Here is a 20,403-nt window from a genome sequence, read left to right on the forward strand (position 1 = left end):
TGATAAGAAGAGAGTAATAGTAAAAGTGTTTAGAAAAATGGGCCCTGTTGATAACTCAAAAGGGGCTCGAGGTTTAGTTTGAATGGTATTATCTGAAACAGAGTCCCTTTTTTCTAAGTAAATGGACAGAGCGAGGAAAGTGAAGGTGGAAGGTAAAAGGAATCCCTCGTGTCCTGGGAGGTTTCACATCTTCCTGATCAGTTTGGGTTTGACCCATTTTTAGCTTCTTCCTTCGGACTGCTTGATTCATTCTGCTTTCGTGACACCCCCTCCCCCTGGAGGGTTTAACCTTGGGTCACCACCAACTTCTTAATCAGTCCAGCACATGACCAGCCCTCTCAAATCCCTCCATACCAGAGGGAAGCACTCCCTTATACAGTATATTATGATAAAGAGCTCACGACCAAATAGAGAGAACTATATCCCCATTTGAAAGCCAGGCTCAATACAACAATCGACAGATTTGGGGGGGGTGAGAAACACTTCTCCATAAAATCCACACTTCAAAAGAACCCCCTTCTTAGACAGAGTGGGAGTGGGAGGTGGGGGGGGCGCGGCAGTGTCGTTCAAGTCCACAATGCCACTGTGGTCCTCAGATCTAAAAAATCTTACAGGGACCTAGGATGTTGAAATAGTATGTGGTATGTTCTCTCCCAAACTATTTCTCTTTGAAAATGTGACTTTTTGAATGGCCTCTAATTGCTATCAGTTGGGTCGTAATAACTTTAACCAAATGAGTGAAAGGGAAGCAAGGGAATAGGGTCTGTGTTGATTGGTTGTCAGTGGGAAGGGCAGTTTCCCGGGTTGGCCAGAGAACTAAAAAGGTCAAAGAGTGTCCCGAGAGGTCGGAAGCCCTGTCAGGGAGGGTCAGAGTTCATCCCACACAGTCATGGTTATTTATCCTCCTCAGTTAAAAAACACAAGGTTTAATCCCTTCGGTTTAAACCCCACCGCCAAAAAAAATAAATAACGTGATCTCTTGTCATCCTCTATCATCTCTTATAATCTCAGAACTCTCCCCGTTTGTTTACTGTAACACCATTATCCTAATCTTTGTTTGACAAGAACAAAGATGCAGCTTTGGTAATAGAAAACGGCATGCAGCCGATCATTTGTGAGAAGAGTAGACCAACTTCTTGCAATTGTATCGAGTTTGTACACCATTACAAAAAGGTATTTTTCAATAATAAAGTCATTCTGATTCCCTACAATATCTATTCGAGATATTAGAGAATATATGTAACCCGTATCTTGTTATCAGATAAAGATACTTCCTAAAACATCAAAACATTTACTAGAAGTCCTACCCCACAGCCCCGAGCCAACTAATGTATTTAAACAGAGCCACCACTTAACTTTAAAGTCTGGCCTGATAAACCTGAACTGATAACCCAAACTATAATATAGCCACGGTGAGCGGTGGCTAACAGTAACTCGATGGAAACTAGTGCCAGTGACTGAGAAGAAGAACTGATACACATACGGCCAGTCTAGCCAGAGAACAGTACAACCCCGTTAAAGAATGCCAAGTTCCCTATAAATGAGGAAGGCAAACACAACCTCTGCACTCAGTGTCAGGGAGAGCGACTGCAACACCTCTGCAGCCACTTGACAGAGTGAGTGAAAAAGGAATGTGGGGGGGGAGTGTAGCACTTCAGCCGAATGGGAGACACAAGCCCCGGCAGCAGTCAGAAGCGGGGACACAGGGGCTACTGTTCCCATTGAGCGCTTTGTCTCTGGACCTCTCTTGTTTTTCATCAGCAAACCATGGTACAATGAAGGCGGCGTGCTCCCCTCCCCTCTCCGAGGCTGTCAATACTGGACCTATCAGGCCCTGAATGGCCGAACCAGCCTTCCCATGAAAATCAAGTCAATGACCTGCTTCCCTGCTCCCCTTGTGAAGTGGATGACAGCCATCATTTCCAACGGAGGGAACCAATATAAAATGCATTAATTCCTTCTCTGTGAGCTCACCGTAAATGATTTGATTGTGGCTGATTCGACATAGTCTTCCTGGCTTCCCCAGAAGAGGAAAAACTAAATGCAGGGAATGTTAAGAAGATTTTCAACCAAACATTCACTTCAGCCTTACGACCCAATCAAGTGGAAGAGAGACAGCTTTTGTCTACCTTTGGCCGACCAAGGAAAGTGCAGCAGTGAGAGTGAAAAAAGGAAAATAAATGTAAAGATTTTGCCAAGCTTTTGTCACGCTTTAAGGGCTGGTTTAGTCAATTGCTGTCAGATCAAGAAGACAGAAAGAAAAACAGCCGCGGTTGCCTGATATAAAAAAAATCTAAAAAAACACTTTCTCTCGCAGCCAAGTCGGGAGAGTCCCCAATACACAGAATTACACAGTTACTTTTAAAGGATTTGCATTTAAAAGATGGCATAGATGCCTGAATGCAGGTCGTTCCCCTGTGACCATAGAAACATTCGAAAAAGGTGGGAAATTCAGTCCACTGAACTTTAAACGACTTTATTAAAGTGTCACTAATCAGAAGTGAAAGACACAGGGTTTTAGTGTTTGGGCAAACTTACAGAAAAGCTCTCAAAAAGCTTAATGACCTGCTAAGAGCATTACTTTGAAAAGCCTTGTTGACGGCAGAGTTTAATAAAATAAAAGAAAGAAAGGGAGTCGTAATAGCTCACTTTGAGAGAGAAAAAATGATTACCCTGAAAATGGCAAGAATTTGACTTTCTAAGGAATTCCATTTTCAGTCTGGAGTTAAGCAAATGATCCATTCCCACTGCTTTAAGAATAATAAACAAGGTCGTCTTATGTCAAGTAAGAGACTTATCGCTAATTCTACAATGTTTTACTGCCAGTCGATATTATCATATATTACAAATAAAACATATTTCATTGGATTTGGCGGGAAACAAGCAGGAATACTGAGGTCTATAACTGGAAACAAAATAATGACTTATGAATATCTAATCCTGCTATTTATTTACAGATTGTCGATGACATATAAATGATTCAAGAACATTCCAGATTTTTTTTGCTCCCCAACAATCTCTGGATCCTAAGCAGAAAATAGCTACCATTACAGTGTTTAATGGGATAACAACTCAAAGCATAATCCCTGGCTAACAATAGTGATGTTTGAAAGGACTCCTGTGAGTCCCGTTTGGTGTCTGCCAGGGCGGCCGGCGTTTTACAACCACCGGCTGGGCTATGTAATCTCCTCTCAATGGCCTACGAGCCACAGGCCTGGAGAGGAGACCTCCAGATGAGTCTCTATCCATCCATCCATCCGACCAGCAAATCCCCAGCGACGGAGAGAGCCAGCCTCATTTCCATCCAACTCCGATGGAGGTCTAGTGATCGCTAAGAATAAAAACCAGACCGCGGAATTGACTATTACGAAGCTATGGAGAGAAAAGGTGGGGGTTGAGGGGGGAGGATGAATTAACATTGGTGCTAAAAAGAGCTTCTGATCTTTGCTGCTTGTCCTAATCATACCACCCTCAATGAATCATCCTGGGATTATTTTTATTAGAGCTGATTCGGGTGAGAAATTAATTAAAGTGGTACTCGAAATGATGTATGCGGAGTGGAAAAACAACATCAACAACAACAACAAACAACAACAACAACAACAACAACAACAGGATAATGATCCGAGAGGCTAATTTATGTAATAATGATATGAATGGGATATCCGAAGACTAGCATGCTTAATGAGCAGGAAAAATAAGTATTTTTTGAAGATAAGTGGATCTAAAATGAGGTGGAAGGTTGCTACTGTATCCACTGCTTGTTCTTTGCATAATCTTTGCATAATCTTTGCATAATTTATACTTCGCCAAACATTGTAGTAGCCTACATTTCGTACCGAATGCTTTTGTAGGTCCATGTCACAATTCCTTTTAAAGTCCTATTCAGTTGCGTAAGTGAACGGGGTGAAAACATCACGACAACAGCATAGTCAAAAACACATGTCCAAGATTAGCACTGATAAACATTTCCCGTGTTAGTTTTTGCAAATCTTAGAGGCAGAGGCACGTTTACAATCCCGACCTTAAGACGCACCACAGTCCCCAATGGCCCTAATGCCAAACAGCACAGTGTCTTTAAAGCTGCTATGAAACCTACTGCAGGGGTCAGACAGGGCATTTGACAGACAGAGGGGGGAAAACACGAGCCTTCTCTGATTGACTCCATATGACCGATAATGCCAAGACATCAAGCTAGGGCAACCACTTGTTGGCCTGCTTACGAGAAACTTGACAGTCGGATGGTATATTAGGGTTTTAAAGATAAATCTGAATCTGATGTGCGTTTACTATTGTGGCCAGAGCTCATACTCTGAAATAGACAGCCAATGAATATGAATGATATATGGAGTAGCGACCTGGGGATAACTTTGAGATAACTTGCCTGGCGTGTGCGCTATCTAACCTAGCAGTAACACACATTCCAATGATTAAATCTACAGAACGTACAAACAATTGTAATACTTTAAGTTGTCACACACTCAGAATGCAATGTTGAAAGGTTTGAAGACTTAGAAAGGTGTAAAAACCTGTGATTTTACTTGAATCGAAAAGGGAACTTCTGCAAATGCCTCCACAGGCAACCATAAAGAAAACAACATATTTGAAACACATGTCACGATGACATCGGCAAAATATAAGGAGTAGGTCTTTATAAAGTTCATAACGTTTCCGCCCAGCACCTGGGCCTGAGTATGAGCATAATGTGATGTGCGTACGACAGGGTTACTTGCTCCATGGGCAACCAATCAGAGGCAAAAGGAGCACACGGAGCTGTTTCATAGGCCGGCCTGCAGCGAGGCGTGATGGGACGTAATAACCACATCATTATGAACAGCGTCTCAGCCTTGTCACACGTCTCAGATGCATAAAGACGCCATGGGGAGGTCAGGGTCTCCAGCACTGTAGGGCCATGTCACACACACACACACACACACACACACACACACACACACACACACACACACACACACACACACACACACACACACACACACACACACACACACACACACACACACACACGATGCAAGAATGACCACACACACACAGCTGGCGCAGTGGTTCAGCTGCCAAGGGACATTGCTTCCGCTAATTCTGAAAATTCTGCAGGCTCTGCCAAGGGCAAGTCGAACGTCTCTACGTTCACTGGCAACCTGACCCTTTGCGGTGTGAACGTTCATCACCTTCCCTCAGGGAATTAACTCGTTATCAGACCAAGACTGAGCCAACACATACGTCTCCCTCTCATTTATGCGTGACCAGAATCATGTTAATGAAAGTTTTTACGTAATCCATTTCACGCCAACACGCGGAATGAAGACTCAACGGCAATGGGAGTATGTGTCTGTTTATACGGTAGAGGAACAAATGTGGAAGGAAATCCCATTCTTGGCCTGATCTTGATAAATCACCTGGGCTCCAATGGAGAGGCAGCTCTATTGCAGAGAAATGACACAAGTTCAATGCACCAGGACTCGTAGGTTTTTTGCTGTGGGTTCTACCACAGAGCAAGTTCAGCACAGACCTGTAGAGTAGATCGAAGTACATACAGTATGGGGTCACTTTTAATGCATGACTACAGTGCATGATGTTCAGGGAAGCTGCTCCCGTTAAGAGCAAACCTCATGAGGACGTCCCTATCACCAGTGGGGGATCAGAACACAGTGTTTCAGTATGAAGTAGCCAGCATATTTTCCATTTTGCTTGTTGGACAATGTATGCACCTTTGGCCAAAATACAGGGGATTCTTGACTTAACCACACAACTGCACACACGCACACGGCTAAATGGCAAATATGACAACATTCAACGTGAGGCTAAATTACGGCAAAGGAATCAGAGACAGCACAGCTGGTCTAATTAGGCCACTCCAGCGATTTGCATAGGAGAAACAGATGAGAGGGGGAGGGGGGAGAGTAACATTTGCACAATGTCAACGCGTGTAATCGAAACCAGAGAAACTGTTTCTGTGTCCCGATGTACGGAGCACAAACAGCTAAACGCTTCCCATTGCTCCATGAGATATCGTCCGGTTTAATAAAAGCAGAACCTTTGCCTGACAACAAAGCTCAGAGAGAGCTGCTCAGGTACCCAATCAAAAACGAGAGCTTGAGTCACGTTGGCTGGCTAGGACATCGCTGCCCCCCAAAAAATGTACACCCAGATGTTTTCAATTAGGCAGCCCTACCAGAGGGGGCTGCACTCACCGAAATGGCCAGCTAAAGAGGAGAGCTCTTTTTCTCTCTCAAACTGGAGACTTCAGTTGTTGGAATTGTGTAAACAAAAGTGTTGTTTTATTATTAAAGCAAGTTTTGTTTGTTGCCGTGCAAATGTAATACATTTGTTTAGATTTAGAAAAATGTAGATGGGACTATTTGAATGGAACTTGAATGGAACTCGTGCTGCTTAAAACGCAAGCAAATCCTCTTCAGTAACTCTTGGACACCACAAACTTGTTTTGGGAGAATAGCTGGTCGGAATTTGAAAATATCTCATGAGCCAAAGTTGCCTGCTCAATTCAGTTCACTTTGAATACTGCATTATGTAAGATATGATATGGAAAGGCCAACATAATTTCAAGAGAAGTTCGTCTTTTTTTCAAGTGCCAAACAAGGCACAACTATTCAGTTACACGCTGGTGTGCATGTATAATGAAACCTAATAAAAAAAGTGTTCTCCAGAGTTTAGAGAGATGCTTCGAGGCACTCTAGAGAGACACACACACACACAGGTAAAACATAAATCACACTTCCTGTCAAAACCGTTTGACCAGCCAGGATACAGTATGCTCTGCACTTTGTCCCCCTCTCTTGATGGAAAACTCATCAAATAAGAGGGAAGACAACAATAATGTGAACTTTCGTCTCTGGTGCCAATCTATCCCTCCTTGTTTCTAGGCCTGACGGTGCTGAAGCTCGCTCTGACCCTCTCCCACAGCTCAAACCTCAATCCCCCCTCCTCCTCCACCTCCTCCTCCTCCCTTCCCTCCTCTCTCTCTCTGCTCCTCAATTATCTGCCTGCCTGTGGGAGATAGCCTTCTTGCCTTGGGGTCATCTCTGCTAACCGCAGGCTCAAAAAAAAGAGGAGGGGGTTTAGACATTGCAGAGGGCGGAAAACAAAAACGCACATTCCGTTTCCTGCAAGTCCTTTAATGGCACTTGGTGCTGATGATACAGGGTGGTGATATAGGGTCTGTCACTTGGTGCTGATGATACAGGGTGGTGATATAGGGTCTGTCACTTGGTGCTGATGATACAGGGTGGTGATATAGGGTCTGTCACTTGGTGCTGATGATACAGGGTGGTGATATAGGGTCTGTCACTTGGTGCTGATGATACAGGGTGGTGATATAGGGTCTGTCACTTGGTGCTGATGATACAGGGTGGTGATATAGGGTCTGTCACTTGGTGCTGATGATACAGGGTGGTGATATAGGGTCTGTCACTTGGTGCTGATGATACAGGGTGGTGATATAGGGTCTGTCACTTGGTGCTGATGATACAGGGTGGTGATATAGGGTCTGGCAATCGAAATCCCTGAAAGCGTTTTTCTTTCCAGATGAAATGAAGATGTGCCTAAAGGTACTGCTGCAGTGTACTTTTGTCCAGAGAAAACAATAGAGGCTTCGGGGGAGCTGTATACATTTGGTGTGTGTGTGTGTGTGTGTGTGTGTGTGTGTGTGTGTGTGTGTGTGTGTGTGTGTGTGTGTGTGTGTGTGTGTGTGTGTGTGTGTGTGTGTGTGTGTGTGTGTGTGTGTGTGTGTGTGTGTGTGTGTGTGTGTGTGTGTGTGTGTGTGTGTGTGTGTGTCACGTGTAGAACAAATCATTCCGTAGCTGGGATCCATTATTACTGCAGTGAAAATGTGCCAAAATCAACTCCCCTCTCGACTTTCCCCTCCTCCCAATCTCCCAAGCACACTCTGGGTCTGACTCCTCTAACTTTTTACTAGCCTAAGTAGTGGAATCTTTTTGCTGGAAACGGATTTGAACCGTTCCTTCATAGACCAGGCAAGTTAGGTGGACTTGAGCAGCACAGCTATTACAATACCTATATTGTAGATGACTAGATATTGTAGATCCTAGTACTACACAATACTAATGTGAATGCAACGTCAATAAAGTAAACAACACCCGAAGACAGCCTATCAGCTTGAACCAGTTTCTATGTCGGCTGGATGCTAACAACCTGTAACACCTACGCCGGAAAGCCAGTCAAGACATTCTACTCAAAGTCACCCAGTAAACCGGAGTTCCTGGACTGCTGGCCAATCAAATCAGTGGAGGCTTCTGGGGGGGAAATACTTGATACCATTCCACCTATTCCACTCCAGCCGTTACCAAGAAGCCGTCCTCCCGATATTAAGGTGCCGCCAACCTCCTGTGCACTCGATAGGAGCATTTCTCATCAAGGTTCCGGTCAAGAGAACAAACTCATTAAGCTTCCGGTCCTGTTGTTGTTTGATCAATTGTCCCAGAGTCCAAAGCAGCAGGGCGTCCCCCCAGTGGGCCTGATACTAGCTCAGCCTCTGTGTTCAGACCACATATGCGAGGAGTGATGAGGCCTGACAATCAAATCCACAGAACCAGAGAAATGTATCTCTGAAGGCCATATGATAGCTCTTTGGAGCTCCCGCCACATTCATTTCAAACAGCAGAGATAGGCAGCAGACAGAGAAAGGAGAATGATTATTGAAGACCGTTTTGAAACGTTTGGCCAGTCTGGTCGTCTGAGGTTGACTCTTGGTCGACATTAGTTGACCTAATGTGGTGCTCAGAGCGTTCATTACCAATGACATTTCTTTATTGACTATTGAATTTATGTTAAAAAAAATAATTATATATATATATATACAGTGGGGCAAAAAAGTATTTAGTCAGCCACCAATTGTGCAAGTTCTCCCACTTAAAAAGATGAGAGAGGCCTGTAATTTTCATCATAGGTACACTTTAACTATGACAGACAAAATTCCAGAAAATCACATTGTAGGATTTTTAATTAATTAATTTGCAAATTATGGTGGAAAACAAGTATTCGGTCACCTACAAACAAGTAAGATTTCTGGCTCTCACAGACCTGTAACTTCGTCTTTAAGAGGCTCCTCTGTCCTCCACTCGTTACCTGTATTAATGGCACCTGTTTGAACTTGTTATCAGTATAAAAGACACCTGTCCACAACCTCAAACAGTCACACTGCAAACTCCACTATGGCCAAGACCAAAGAGCTGTCAAAGGACACCAGAAATAAAATTGTAGACCTGCACCAGGCTGGGAAGACTGAATATGCAATAGGTAAGCAGCTTGGTTTGAATAAATCAACTGTGGGAGCAATTATTAGGAAATGGAAGACATACAAGTCCTCTGATAATCTCCCTCGATCTGGGGCTCCACGAAAGATCTCACCCCGTGGGGTCAAAATGATCACAAGAACGGTGAGCAAAAATCCCAGAACCACACGGGGGGACCTAGTGAATGACCTGCAGAGAGCTGGGACCAAAGTAACAAAGCCTACTATCAGTAACACACTACGCTGCCAGGGACTCAAATCCTGCAGTGCCAGACATGTCCCCCTGCTTAAGCCAGTACATGTCCAGGCCCATCTGAAGTTTGCTAGAGAGCATTTGGATGATCCAGAAGAAGATTGGGAGAATGTCATATTGTCAGATGAAACCAAAATATAACTTTTTGGTAAAAACTCAACTCAACAAAGAATGCTGAGTTGCATCCAAAGAACACCATACCTACTGTGAAGCATGGGGGTGGAAACATCATGCTTTGGGGCTGTTTTTCTGCAAAGGGACCAGGACGACTGATACGTGTAAAGGAAAGAATGAATGGGGCCATGTATCTTGAGATTTTGAGTGAAAACCTCCCATCAGCAAGGGCATTGAAGATGAAATGTGGCTGGGTCTTTCCGCATGATAATGATCCCAAACACACCACCCGGGCAACGAAGGACTGGCTTCGTAAGAAGCATTTCAAGTTCCTGGAGTGGCCTAGCCAGTCTCCAGATCTCAACCCCATAGAAAATCTTTGGGGGGAGTTGAAAGTCCGTGTTGCCCAGCAACAGCCCCAAAACATCACTGCTCTAGAGGAGATCTGCATAGAGTCATGGGCCAAAATACCAGCAACAGTGTGTGAAAACCTTGTGAAGACTTACAGAAAATGTTTGACCTCTGTCATTGCCAACAAAGGGTATATGACAAAGTATTGAGATAAACTTTTGTTATTGACCAAATACTTATTTTCCACCATAATTTGCAAATAAATTCATAAAAAATCCTCCAATGTGATTTTCTGGATTTTTTTTCTAATTTTTCTCATTTTTTTCTCATTTTTTCTCATTTTGTCTGCCATAGTTTGTTTGATGCGCTGATTTGTTTGCAAATGTTATGCTGTATATACTGTAGAGGAAGAGGGAGAGAGCGAAAGAGAGACGGGAGGGAGAGAGGGAGGAAGAAAGAATATTGTGGAGGGGGGTGTCATGGCGTTAGTTGACACAACTTGCCTACATAGTGACACATGGTCTGGATAACGACCCCACAGCCTTGTTTTTCAACCTGAGCCCTGAGGGTATCATCGTGGCTAAACAGACACTCATTGTGAGTCGATGTGGCCGTTAGCTTTGAAACCGGGCGAGATAGAGAAACAAAAAGTTCTACATTTCAGAAAACAAGTGAGGTCTCTGGACAGAGACAGCCACGGACGTGCCCCACGATGCTATCACTGTATCAGCATTGATATTGTAACAGTTAGAGTCATTCTTCCAGGGGAAGTGCTTTAAAGTGGTAGCATGAAAACTGGAGTGTTCCTGTCCTGGCATGGAAGATACTGTGTGTGAACTTGACCTCGCGCATTGTAATCCAGCTATTTAATTGTGAACATTAACAACAAAATAATAGGGCAGCTGTGTGTGTGTGTGTGTGTGTGTGTGTGTGTGTGTGTGTGTGTGTGTGTGTGTGTGTGTGTGTGTGTGTGTGTGTGTGTGTGTGTGTGTGTCTGCTTTTCCCGCTGCATGCATGTGAGGAAGGGTTTATAGGTTGTCTCGTAAAAGACACAGGCACTTAGAGAGAATCCTCTGTTGGCCTGTCTGAACTTTGACCTCAGACGGGACCACCATGGGAGGACCAACATATGCATCAACTCCATGAAGGCTGTGAGGAACCCTGGTGATGGCCGCTACAAAACACATATCCAGCCAATTTACCCCGTGAATTTACTGTCTCGCTCGCCTCAGAAACCCTTCATCCCCCCCACGCCAACAAGCATATCGTATGGTATCAGGGCAGCGCAGCCCTCGCTCTACCTTGTTGACCTGCCTGTAGAGGTTTTGTGTTTCATAGTGCTTCTACACTACATCAAGCACTCCACCGGCCACTAAATGCCCTACTCACATTTCCTCAGGGTTCAAGGTAGAGGAGTTTATGGGTTCAAATAGCGTTTGTTTTCTTTCAAATACGTTGAGCGTTTGACCAAGCCTGCCGGGAGAGCCAGGTGGACGGGGTTTGTACTTTGTCTATTCCATTGGTTCCATTGTGCCAGGCAACCTCAAACCGAACACAGCTAAAGTATTCAGAGTATTTGCAGTGACGCCAACCATGGTAAGGCATTTAGGTTGAGTCACAATCCATTTAACGCCCAATAAGCTTGCTTCAAACAGCAACATAATATAAATAAACTGTCTTTCCCCAACTGTCTCATCGCTTACAAGAGGATAGACGGTTTTGCTTTGTTTAATTTTGCTTTGGAGTGGCTAGTTTTCTGGACAAAATGTACCTTGCATGGGGGGACGACGACGACAGAAAGTTTGAGGGAGCTAAAGATGGGAGAGAGAGAGAAAAGAAAGAAGTCGGTCAACTCCGCTGTCTAGAGTAAGATAAGCACTAGTAAGAGGCATCTATCTAGCCATCTGTATTCCCCTGTTTCTATGTCCAGTCCAAGAACATCAGGTCAGCGGGCAGAATGCTGATGCTCCCCTCCACAGTTTGTGAGATGATCTGAAACTTCTCCCAAGTCCCCCCCACTCCAACTCCCACGTCCCTATTTCTCTGTCAGAAAGGAGGGGGTCCCATACACAACCCTAAATCTGTCAGTGAATGATGCTGGCACAGACCATAAGACAACAGAGCCCACTGAACCAATGCCAGAGGGGAGCAACACTATATCTGTGAAGGCAAAACAAAGGAAGGACTGTTGTGAGTCGGCAGTGTTTATTTCCAGAAGGAACAATGCTTTCGAGGGGAAATAAGTGATGTAGCACTTCAGGCTCTCTCCTAAAAGCTCCATTCTTTTTCACCAGGAGCAAAATAAAACAATTGAGCTGGAGCTGGAGAGGGAGTGGTTTTGGGAGTGGAGAGAGAGAGATGAGGGCAGAGGGTAAGGGAGGGAGAGGAAGAGCCAGAGAATGAAAAGACACAGAGAGAAAGAAAGAAAGACAGAGGAGGGGGGTTGGCAGACAGAGGAAGATTCAGAGAATGAGTGAAAGAAAGAAAGAAAGAAAGAAAGAGAGAGCGGGCCAGACACCCTGAACAATATTGGCTGACAGGTTAAGAGCTAGAGCAGGTTGTTACATCATGTTCTGCTATCAAAGCCAACTCCAAATCCCAAAAGACAGAAACCAATCAACAATCAATGGTATTTATACTAACTTAATCAGATACCAAGAGGCATTTCCAAAACAAGTCAGCGGCAACTTCTGTTTCAGCGGCAACTTCTGTTTCATAGCAAGCTCAGCGCCATGTCAGGTTGTTTATGATAGCAATCATTGATAAGGCATACTCAACAGAATTCTGTTATGTTTAAGTCATTCCTAAACATTGTACACAGTGCAAAGCACAAGAAAAGTGAGGGTCAACATTTTTTAACAATCAATACGAAGACCCTTTTGAAAGGGCCCTTAAATATTACGTTTTGATTTGAAGTGTGTCAGTCTATGCCCAAAACCTTAGCCTTTCCTATGTCACACTGCCGAGCAGTACCGGAGACTGCTTTAAAGTAGGGCAAATCGAAAAGGCCATTTCACCCAAAGGAAAGTCCGTTTAAAACCATCAAAGTGGCTTTAGCTATTACACTTAAGAATGAACAATAGAGTGTGACAGTCATAGGGTATGTTAAAGTCATCGCTCAGGCGACTGAAAAGGTGAAAAACTTCACTGGACTTTGAGAACAGGATTTGTACAGGGAAAACTTTTCCTCCATTGAAGAGATAAGGTATCTGTGGTGCTGCAGGCAAAGTGAGATAGCATTTGACATCCCCATTTGACCCTACTAACATTAAGTGAAATGACAGTGCAATTCTTTGCAAATAATCTCTGATTTGAATCATATCTGAGTTTGCCTCCAAATCACCTATTATTGGATTGGATTTCAATTTCAGTATTTGTAATGGTTGAAATGGTATCCACAAAAACTGTCAAAAGCAGCAGTGGGCTCCTTTTTGGTTGCACTCAGAAAACTCCAATTTATAAACCTGTGTCATCAAGCCTGTAATAACATGAATTCTTGGTTCCAGTTGAAATTTCCCAAAACACATATACAGTCTATAGAATCACATTTGTTTTTCATTTGAGGGGTGGCTAGAGCTTAGCCACCCAAAACTGGGTCTCGGGTTTCAGCGCTCAACTTCAGAGAATTTAACTCCATCCCCAACGGAAAGTTAAAACGAAGCCCAAGAGGTGCAGCATCACATAATGCATACGAAATGGAGAGCTTAGGTTTCACTCTTCCAGATTTTTCCCCCTTTCTCCTCTTCCCAAATATCTTTTCACAGAGTCTTAAGAGGTCACCCAATTTTGATGGTCACTTATTTCCTGCAGAGCCTGGCCCAGTGGTAGCGGAGAGTACAACAGGACCATCCTTAAACCAAAACAGCCTCAGGCTCCAAACACCAACGTACTACTGACCCTGGTATAGTATAGTCTACATGCACTAGGTCATCCGCATATTTTCATTATGTGTTCTATTACTATCTATAGAAACCAACAACAATTTATCATGGAAGCCCATCATAAGAAGCAACCCAGCATGATTAACGGCAGCAATGAGCAATTTGTGTCGTTCTTATTCACTGATAAGAATATCAAAGTTCATAACAGCACGAGCACAGCAACAACACAGGATACGCAGGCCCCTTCCCAGAAAACACAGACAAAACGCTAGACGGATTGTTATGGCCAGCCCTTTTTTTGGAACTGAAACAATACAATTATCTTGCCAAAAAAACAAGGCCTACTTATGTCCAAGGCAATTTAGATGTAATGTAACACAGAACTTTTAGCAATATAGTAAAAAAAAAAAGAAAGAAGGAATGTAATTAATGTGCGTACGAATGCACTAGGTAGACTAGGTGTGACTTGGACACTTTCCTTTCACTCCCGGGTTTTCCAGTCGAAAACTTGATCTCATTTCATTTAATCCCACTAAACGACTTCAACATCTGTACGGGTTCAATTTATGCTGTCTGGCAGCAATCGACCACAATGCGAAGGAGCCATTGAACTCTATTAAGTGAAGAGAAATAAACAGGCTACTAACCTCAGCTCTCTGTGTCCTGGGCTGACTGGCGTCTGTCTCGATGGCGTACACATCCACCAGGTAGAGGTCAGAGCCCTGTTCCCGGTCCAGCTCGGCTGCGGTCTGGATCACTCCAGTATGACGGCCTATGGTGAACAGGCGTCCCACGGCCTTGCCGCCGCCGCGGACCGACACTATGAAAAACTCCACCTTGGTAGCTGAGCCTCTGGGGCTGGAGGCGTCCAGGGAGATGACGTTGGTACCCGGAGGCTGGCCCTCCTTCAGGATGGTGATGTACTTGGGTTGGGAGAAGACGGGCCCATCGGCGCCCTGGAGGATTATGGTAAGCTCGGTCCTGGAGGTCTTCCTGTCCGAGCCGTGGTCGGTGGCCGACACGGTCAGGCTGTAGATAAGGCAAGACGGCACCAGCTGGGAAGCCAACCGGATATCCCCGCTATAGCGGTCCATGATGAACGTGTCCGAGTCTCCCATCACCAGCTCGTACTCCACCTCGCCATTAGAGCCCTCGTCAGGATCGAACGCCACCACCGTTGTGAGAATGGAGCCGATGACGATGGTGGACTCTGCGACCAGAGCATTCTGGGAAACGAAAGTGGGGACATTGTCGTTCAGATCTGTCACCCATATTGTGACATTCTTCAAGGCAAAGCGCCGGAATTCCACAGGAACTGCCTGGTCGGTGGCTTTAACTGTCAACTCAAAGAGATTTGAGAACTCTCTGTCAATCTCCTTGTTTGTGCATATGAGCCCACTGCTGGAGTCAATGCTGAAGTGACCTCCCCTGGGTGTCTGTTGAACTATGGAGTATTCCAGCTGTCCGTTGATGTCTGCATCCGTGTCATGAGCAGTGATTGTCATTACTGATGCAGAGAGTGGCATATTTTCAGGAATGGATTTAAAAATGTCACCGGGGGTAAATATAGGAGGATTGTCATTGAAATCTCTGACATGGATGACCACAGGAATTGTTGAGGACCTTGGTGGTCTCCCATTGTCTCTTGCAGTGATATTCAGTTTGTAAAAAGACTGAGTTTCAAAATCCAGCTTTTTCACAAGGAAGATGCTCCCTGTGTTGGGGCTAATGCTAAATGTCCCGTGGTTGTTTGTGGCTGTGATGCTGTATGTTATGTCAGCGTTATGACCCGAGTCAGAGTCCGTGGCTGTCACAGAGGCCACCAGCTCTCCAATCCTCATATTCTCCAGAACATCCACGGCTATGGCAGATTTGGGGAAAGAGGGAAAGTTATCATTCTCATCCTGTATGCTAATGCTGAGCATACAGGAGGAGGAGAGGGGCACGGTTCCAGAGTCCACAGCAATCATTTTTAACGAGTAGGAGGACGTCGCCTCATAGTCCAGCTTTCCCACTAGTGTGACCTGTCCAGAGCTGCGGTCGATGGTGAACTGGCTCTCCTCGTTGCCCTCCTTTATGTGATAGTGGACCAGTCCGTTTTTGCTCTCATCCACATCGACGGCAGACACCCTCAGCAGCTGCGTCAGGTTCTGGGCCGACTCGGAGATGGAGGCCTGGTAAATGTCTTTGGTAAACTTGGGCGGGTTGTCATTGATGTCTTGGATGTAAACCTGCACTTTGGCCTGGTCTCTCAGGGGCTTGGGGAGCCCCTGGTCTGAGGAGATGACCGTAAAGCTGAACACTGTGGCGCCTCTCTGTCTCATGAGTGACTCGCGGTCCAACTGCAGAGTACTGGTCAACTCCCCCGTGATGGCGTTCAGCTCAAAGTTGGGCTGTGGAGTCTCAAATGTGTACCTGACCTCACTATTGGGGCCAAAGTCCTTATCCACTGCAAACACTCGCCCTACCAGTGACCCTCTCTTCTGCTCTTCCTCAAAGTGGAACAGATAATTAGTGCTGTTAAAGAGGGGGCGATTGTCATTCACGTCGTCTAGAATTACACTGACATTGACACTGGCACTTAGTGGCTCCACTGCCCTGTCTGTGGCCACAAGCACTAAGTCATATCTGTCCTGGACCTCTCTGTCTAGCTCAGCTTTAATATACAACTGCCCATCCGGAAAGATCCCAAATACATCGCCTGTGTTCCCGCCAACTATGTCATACATCACTTCCCCATTCAGGCCGGAGTCTTTGTCAGTGGCCTCCACCTTGAAAAAGCGACTGTTGACAGGTTCAGACTCTAAAAGAATGACCTCGTACGAGAGCTGATCAAACACGGGAGCGTTGTCGTTGACGTCGTACACGCTGACTGTTAGCAGTAGACGGGATGTGAGCAGGGGGACCCCCAGATCAGAGGCCAGGACCTCCACCTGGTAGGAGCTGGTGGTGAGCTCCAGTGGCCCGGTCAGTGTGATAAGCCCATGTTTCTCATGGATGTGGAACAGGCCTTTGGGGTTCTGCGTGAGGCTATAGAGCACCATGCCATTGGTGCCCTCGTCAGGGTCTGAGGCTTTGGCCTGGAATATCAGGTGCCCTGTGCTCCAGTTCTCCACTGCACTGACGTGCTCGGCGGCGTGGATAAAATGGGGCGCGTTATCGTTTAAATCCTTCACTGTGACATTGACGAGGGCCTCGCCTGTTACCTCCCCACCTCTGGCAATGACTTTGAGTTGATAAAAAGACTGCTCCTCTCGGTCTATCGGACTGGATGCTTTGATTTGACCTGTTGCACTACTGACAGTAAAAAGCCCCCTCTGGTCCCCTGAGGTGATTAAATATGTGATGTTTGAATTCAGATCGACAGTGGTGGCAGCTACAGTGCCAATAACTGTGCCAATGCCCACATTTTCAAACATGACAAAACTATAGGCGTTCTGACTAAAGGTAGGGGGGTTGTCCTGTGTGTCTATGACATTAATGGTGACGATGGCCTGGGTGTGTGAACGGAGTCCACCGCCATCTGCTGCTGTCACCTGCAGCTGGTAGGCGGTCTTCTCCTCTCTATCCAGCGGCACCTGGGTGGTGATTTGACCCGAGTTGCTATTAATGTGGAATTTAGATGTGTCTCCAGCAGTTATGATATACTTTACAGTGCCATTTCTCCCCAGGTCAGGGTCTGTGGCTAATACAGTGGTTACGAATGAGCCAGAGGGCTCGTTCTCTTTCACATTGGCAAAGTACTGGACTGGGTAGAAGACTGGCCTATTGTCATTGATATCGCTCAGGGAGACGTTTACTTTACCAATGGAGTGGAGAGGGGGACAACCGGAGTCTGTAGCCTGGATGTAAAGTAAATAACTCCCCTGGTCCTCCCTGTCCAGTTCTGTGGCTGTGCTTAACCTGCCTGATACAACATCCAGGCGGAACAACTCTTGTACACTAGACGGGGTCTCCGGGTCAAAAGAGAACCGGATAGTTCCATTGGCTCCAAGGTCATCATCTGAAGCTGACAACAATAGGAGCTCAGCACCGGCTGGAGAGTGCTCCACCAGGGACACATGATACGTGCTCTGTGTAAATGTGGGCACTTGGTCATTCACGTCAGTTATGTTGACTATCAATTTAGTGTAGGACATTTTGGGTTGCAGCCCCTGGTCTTTTGCACTGATGTTGAGCACTATTTCAGATGCTACTTCCCGATCCAACAAAGCGGCGCTGGTAACCAGACCACTGTTTTCACTGATGGCAAACCAGCCCAAACCGTTTCCAGACACCAGGGAGTAGCGAAGGTTGGCATTCTGCCCGGAGTCGCCATCTGTTGCAGAGACCCCTTTAATGTAGCTGCCTTTTGGAATGTCTTCACTGATATCTACTCTGTACAGTGCTTCCTGGAATATGGGCGGGTGGTCATTGATATCATTCACAAAAATAACCAGGCTGGCAAAAGAGGACCTGGCCATGGGTTTGCCATTGTCTGATACCGACACAGTCAGGTTGTAGGAGGAAATGCGCTCCCTGTCTAGAACACTAGCCACTTTGATTAAGCTTAGGTTGGGAACTGGGGAAGTGTGCACTTCAAAGTGTCTCTGCTCATTACCCCCCAATATTGAGACAGATATATTACCATTAGCTGTGGGCGAGTCGGAATCGGAGACTGTCAATAAGGCTACCACTGTACCAATCTGAGCATTTTCGTCAACAGAGGCAAACTTAGATGTGGTGGGGAAATATCTAAACTTCACAACTGGGTCATTATCATTGACATCCAGTAGTTTGATAGTAGCCTCTGACCTACCTGACAGAGAAGGTACCCCATTGTCCATAGCATGAATAGTCAAAGAGTATTCTTTCTTACGCTCATAATCCAAACTTTCTTTTATAATGACGGTCCCTGCTTTGGGGTCGATTTGAAAAGGTGTTCCCTCATCTAAAAAGTACCTGATGTCTGCATTTGCGCCCTCATCTCGGTCTGATGCTGTTATTTGCAGAACACTAGAACCAACTGCTGTGTCTTCAAAAACACTCGTTTGATATTGATCATGATCAAACATAGGGGGGTTGTCATTGATATCTTGGATAGTTACATTTACTTGCATGTACCCAAACTTCTTAGGGTCTCCTTTGTCCTCTACTTCAATCAAGAGTTGGAAGAAGGGAGTTACTTCCCTGTCCAAGCCTCCAGTTGAAACGAGGTGACAGAATGCCCCCTCTCCACTAGGATTCACTGTAATATCCAAACGGAATTTCCTTTGCTCGTTGCCATTCACTATTCTGTAGGTGGTGTGATCCACTCCATTACTCCCAATGTCTGAATCTGTGGCGGTGTCCAGAATCACTTGTCTGCCACTGCTGGCGTCTTCTTTAAACGAAACTACAATTGATGAGTCGGGAAACACTGGCGAATTATCATTTATATCCAGTACAACAATCCTAACTTCGGTAGGATAGGTAGGTTGGCTGGAGAGGACCACCACATTGATGACATTACTTTGCAAAATCTCCCTGTCAATCACAGAGGAGGTGTAAATGACTCCAGTGGTGCCATTAATTGCAAAAAGTTTGTGGTTTTCACTGAAGCGATAGGCGAAGCTGGGCTTCGTCTCTATCGTCCCCACGTAGGTACCAATCGGTTGCTCCTCCAATACCCGAAACTCTTGACGGATTTGACTGGATGAAGAATATTGCGACAAAGTCCATAGCATTAATAAAATCAAATGGAACCGGCCTAAGCCCCTACCTGTAAACGCCATGGTCAAAATCCCAGTCCACCTTTATTAGAAAAAGTCCATGACGAAGATGCATCAACTTTATTCGAGTTTGGCCAACACTAAAGCATTGTATTCCAAAAATGCACTAATTATTCATAATTCCAGCGATGATTAAGGATATTTCCACAGTTTGAGTACCCTGAAGTAGGACTCTTATTTTGTCCCGTGTTAGAATATCTTGATGTAGTAATTGAATCTGCAGTGCTCTGTCCCCTTGCTTGTCAATGAAGTTTCACCACTGCGCTCCCATGTAGCAAAACGCATCTGTGAGCGGCAATTCGGGATGGTTAATTTGCGCAATAAAGTTCCCGATGCATAGGAAATACAAAAGTGAAACATACATGTGAATATCTCCTCTCAGTTGTCAAAAGTGTATCCAAAAGTTAAAAGTAATTCAATAATTGTATTGATAGAATACGGAAAGCCAGGCACAAATATCTCAGCTGTAGGCTACCAATGCAATGTCCCATGGAATAACGGTGCAGGAGCTTCAGCCATACGCTTAGGTCCCGAGTAATTTAGAACAAAACTAGAGTTAGGCAAACTCCCTCCCACCTGTAATCCCATTGGATAACAGTGCTTCTGCTCGCCCTACTTGCCATTCCTTTCTATTGTAAACCGGAGCCCTTGTCGTGGCTTGTGGAGGAGAACGTCAATCAAAGCAAATATCAGTCATTATGGCATGTGAGACAGGTGACAGGTTTAGGATAACTGCAACACAGGTCTACTTAAAATGTGTTGTAGAAG

The 20,403-nt window shown here is 45.2% G+C and overlaps 1 protein-coding gene across 1 annotated transcript in view; it reads right to left on the reverse strand.

Annotated features, from left to right (window-relative positions):
* Window positions 1-20,113, reverse strand: part of LOC118363553 (protocadherin Fat 4) — a 96,964-nt gene extending 76,851 nt beyond the window's left edge. The window contains exon 1 of the mRNA XM_035744521.1: window positions 14,533-20,113. Within this exon, the coding sequence (XP_035600414.1) occupies window positions 14,533-19,638 (5,106 nt within the window). The 5' untranslated portion in view covers window positions 19,639-20,113. The remainder of the gene's footprint in view (window positions 1-14,532) is intronic.
* Window positions 20,114-20,403: the final 290 nt, after the last annotated feature.

The sequence above is a fragment of the Oncorhynchus keta genome, chromosome 30 (genome assembly GCF_023373465.1).
Source record: "Oncorhynchus keta strain PuntledgeMale-10-30-2019 chromosome 30, Oket_V2, whole genome shotgun sequence".
NCBI lineage: Eukaryota > Metazoa > Chordata > Actinopteri > Salmoniformes > Salmonidae > Oncorhynchus > Oncorhynchus keta.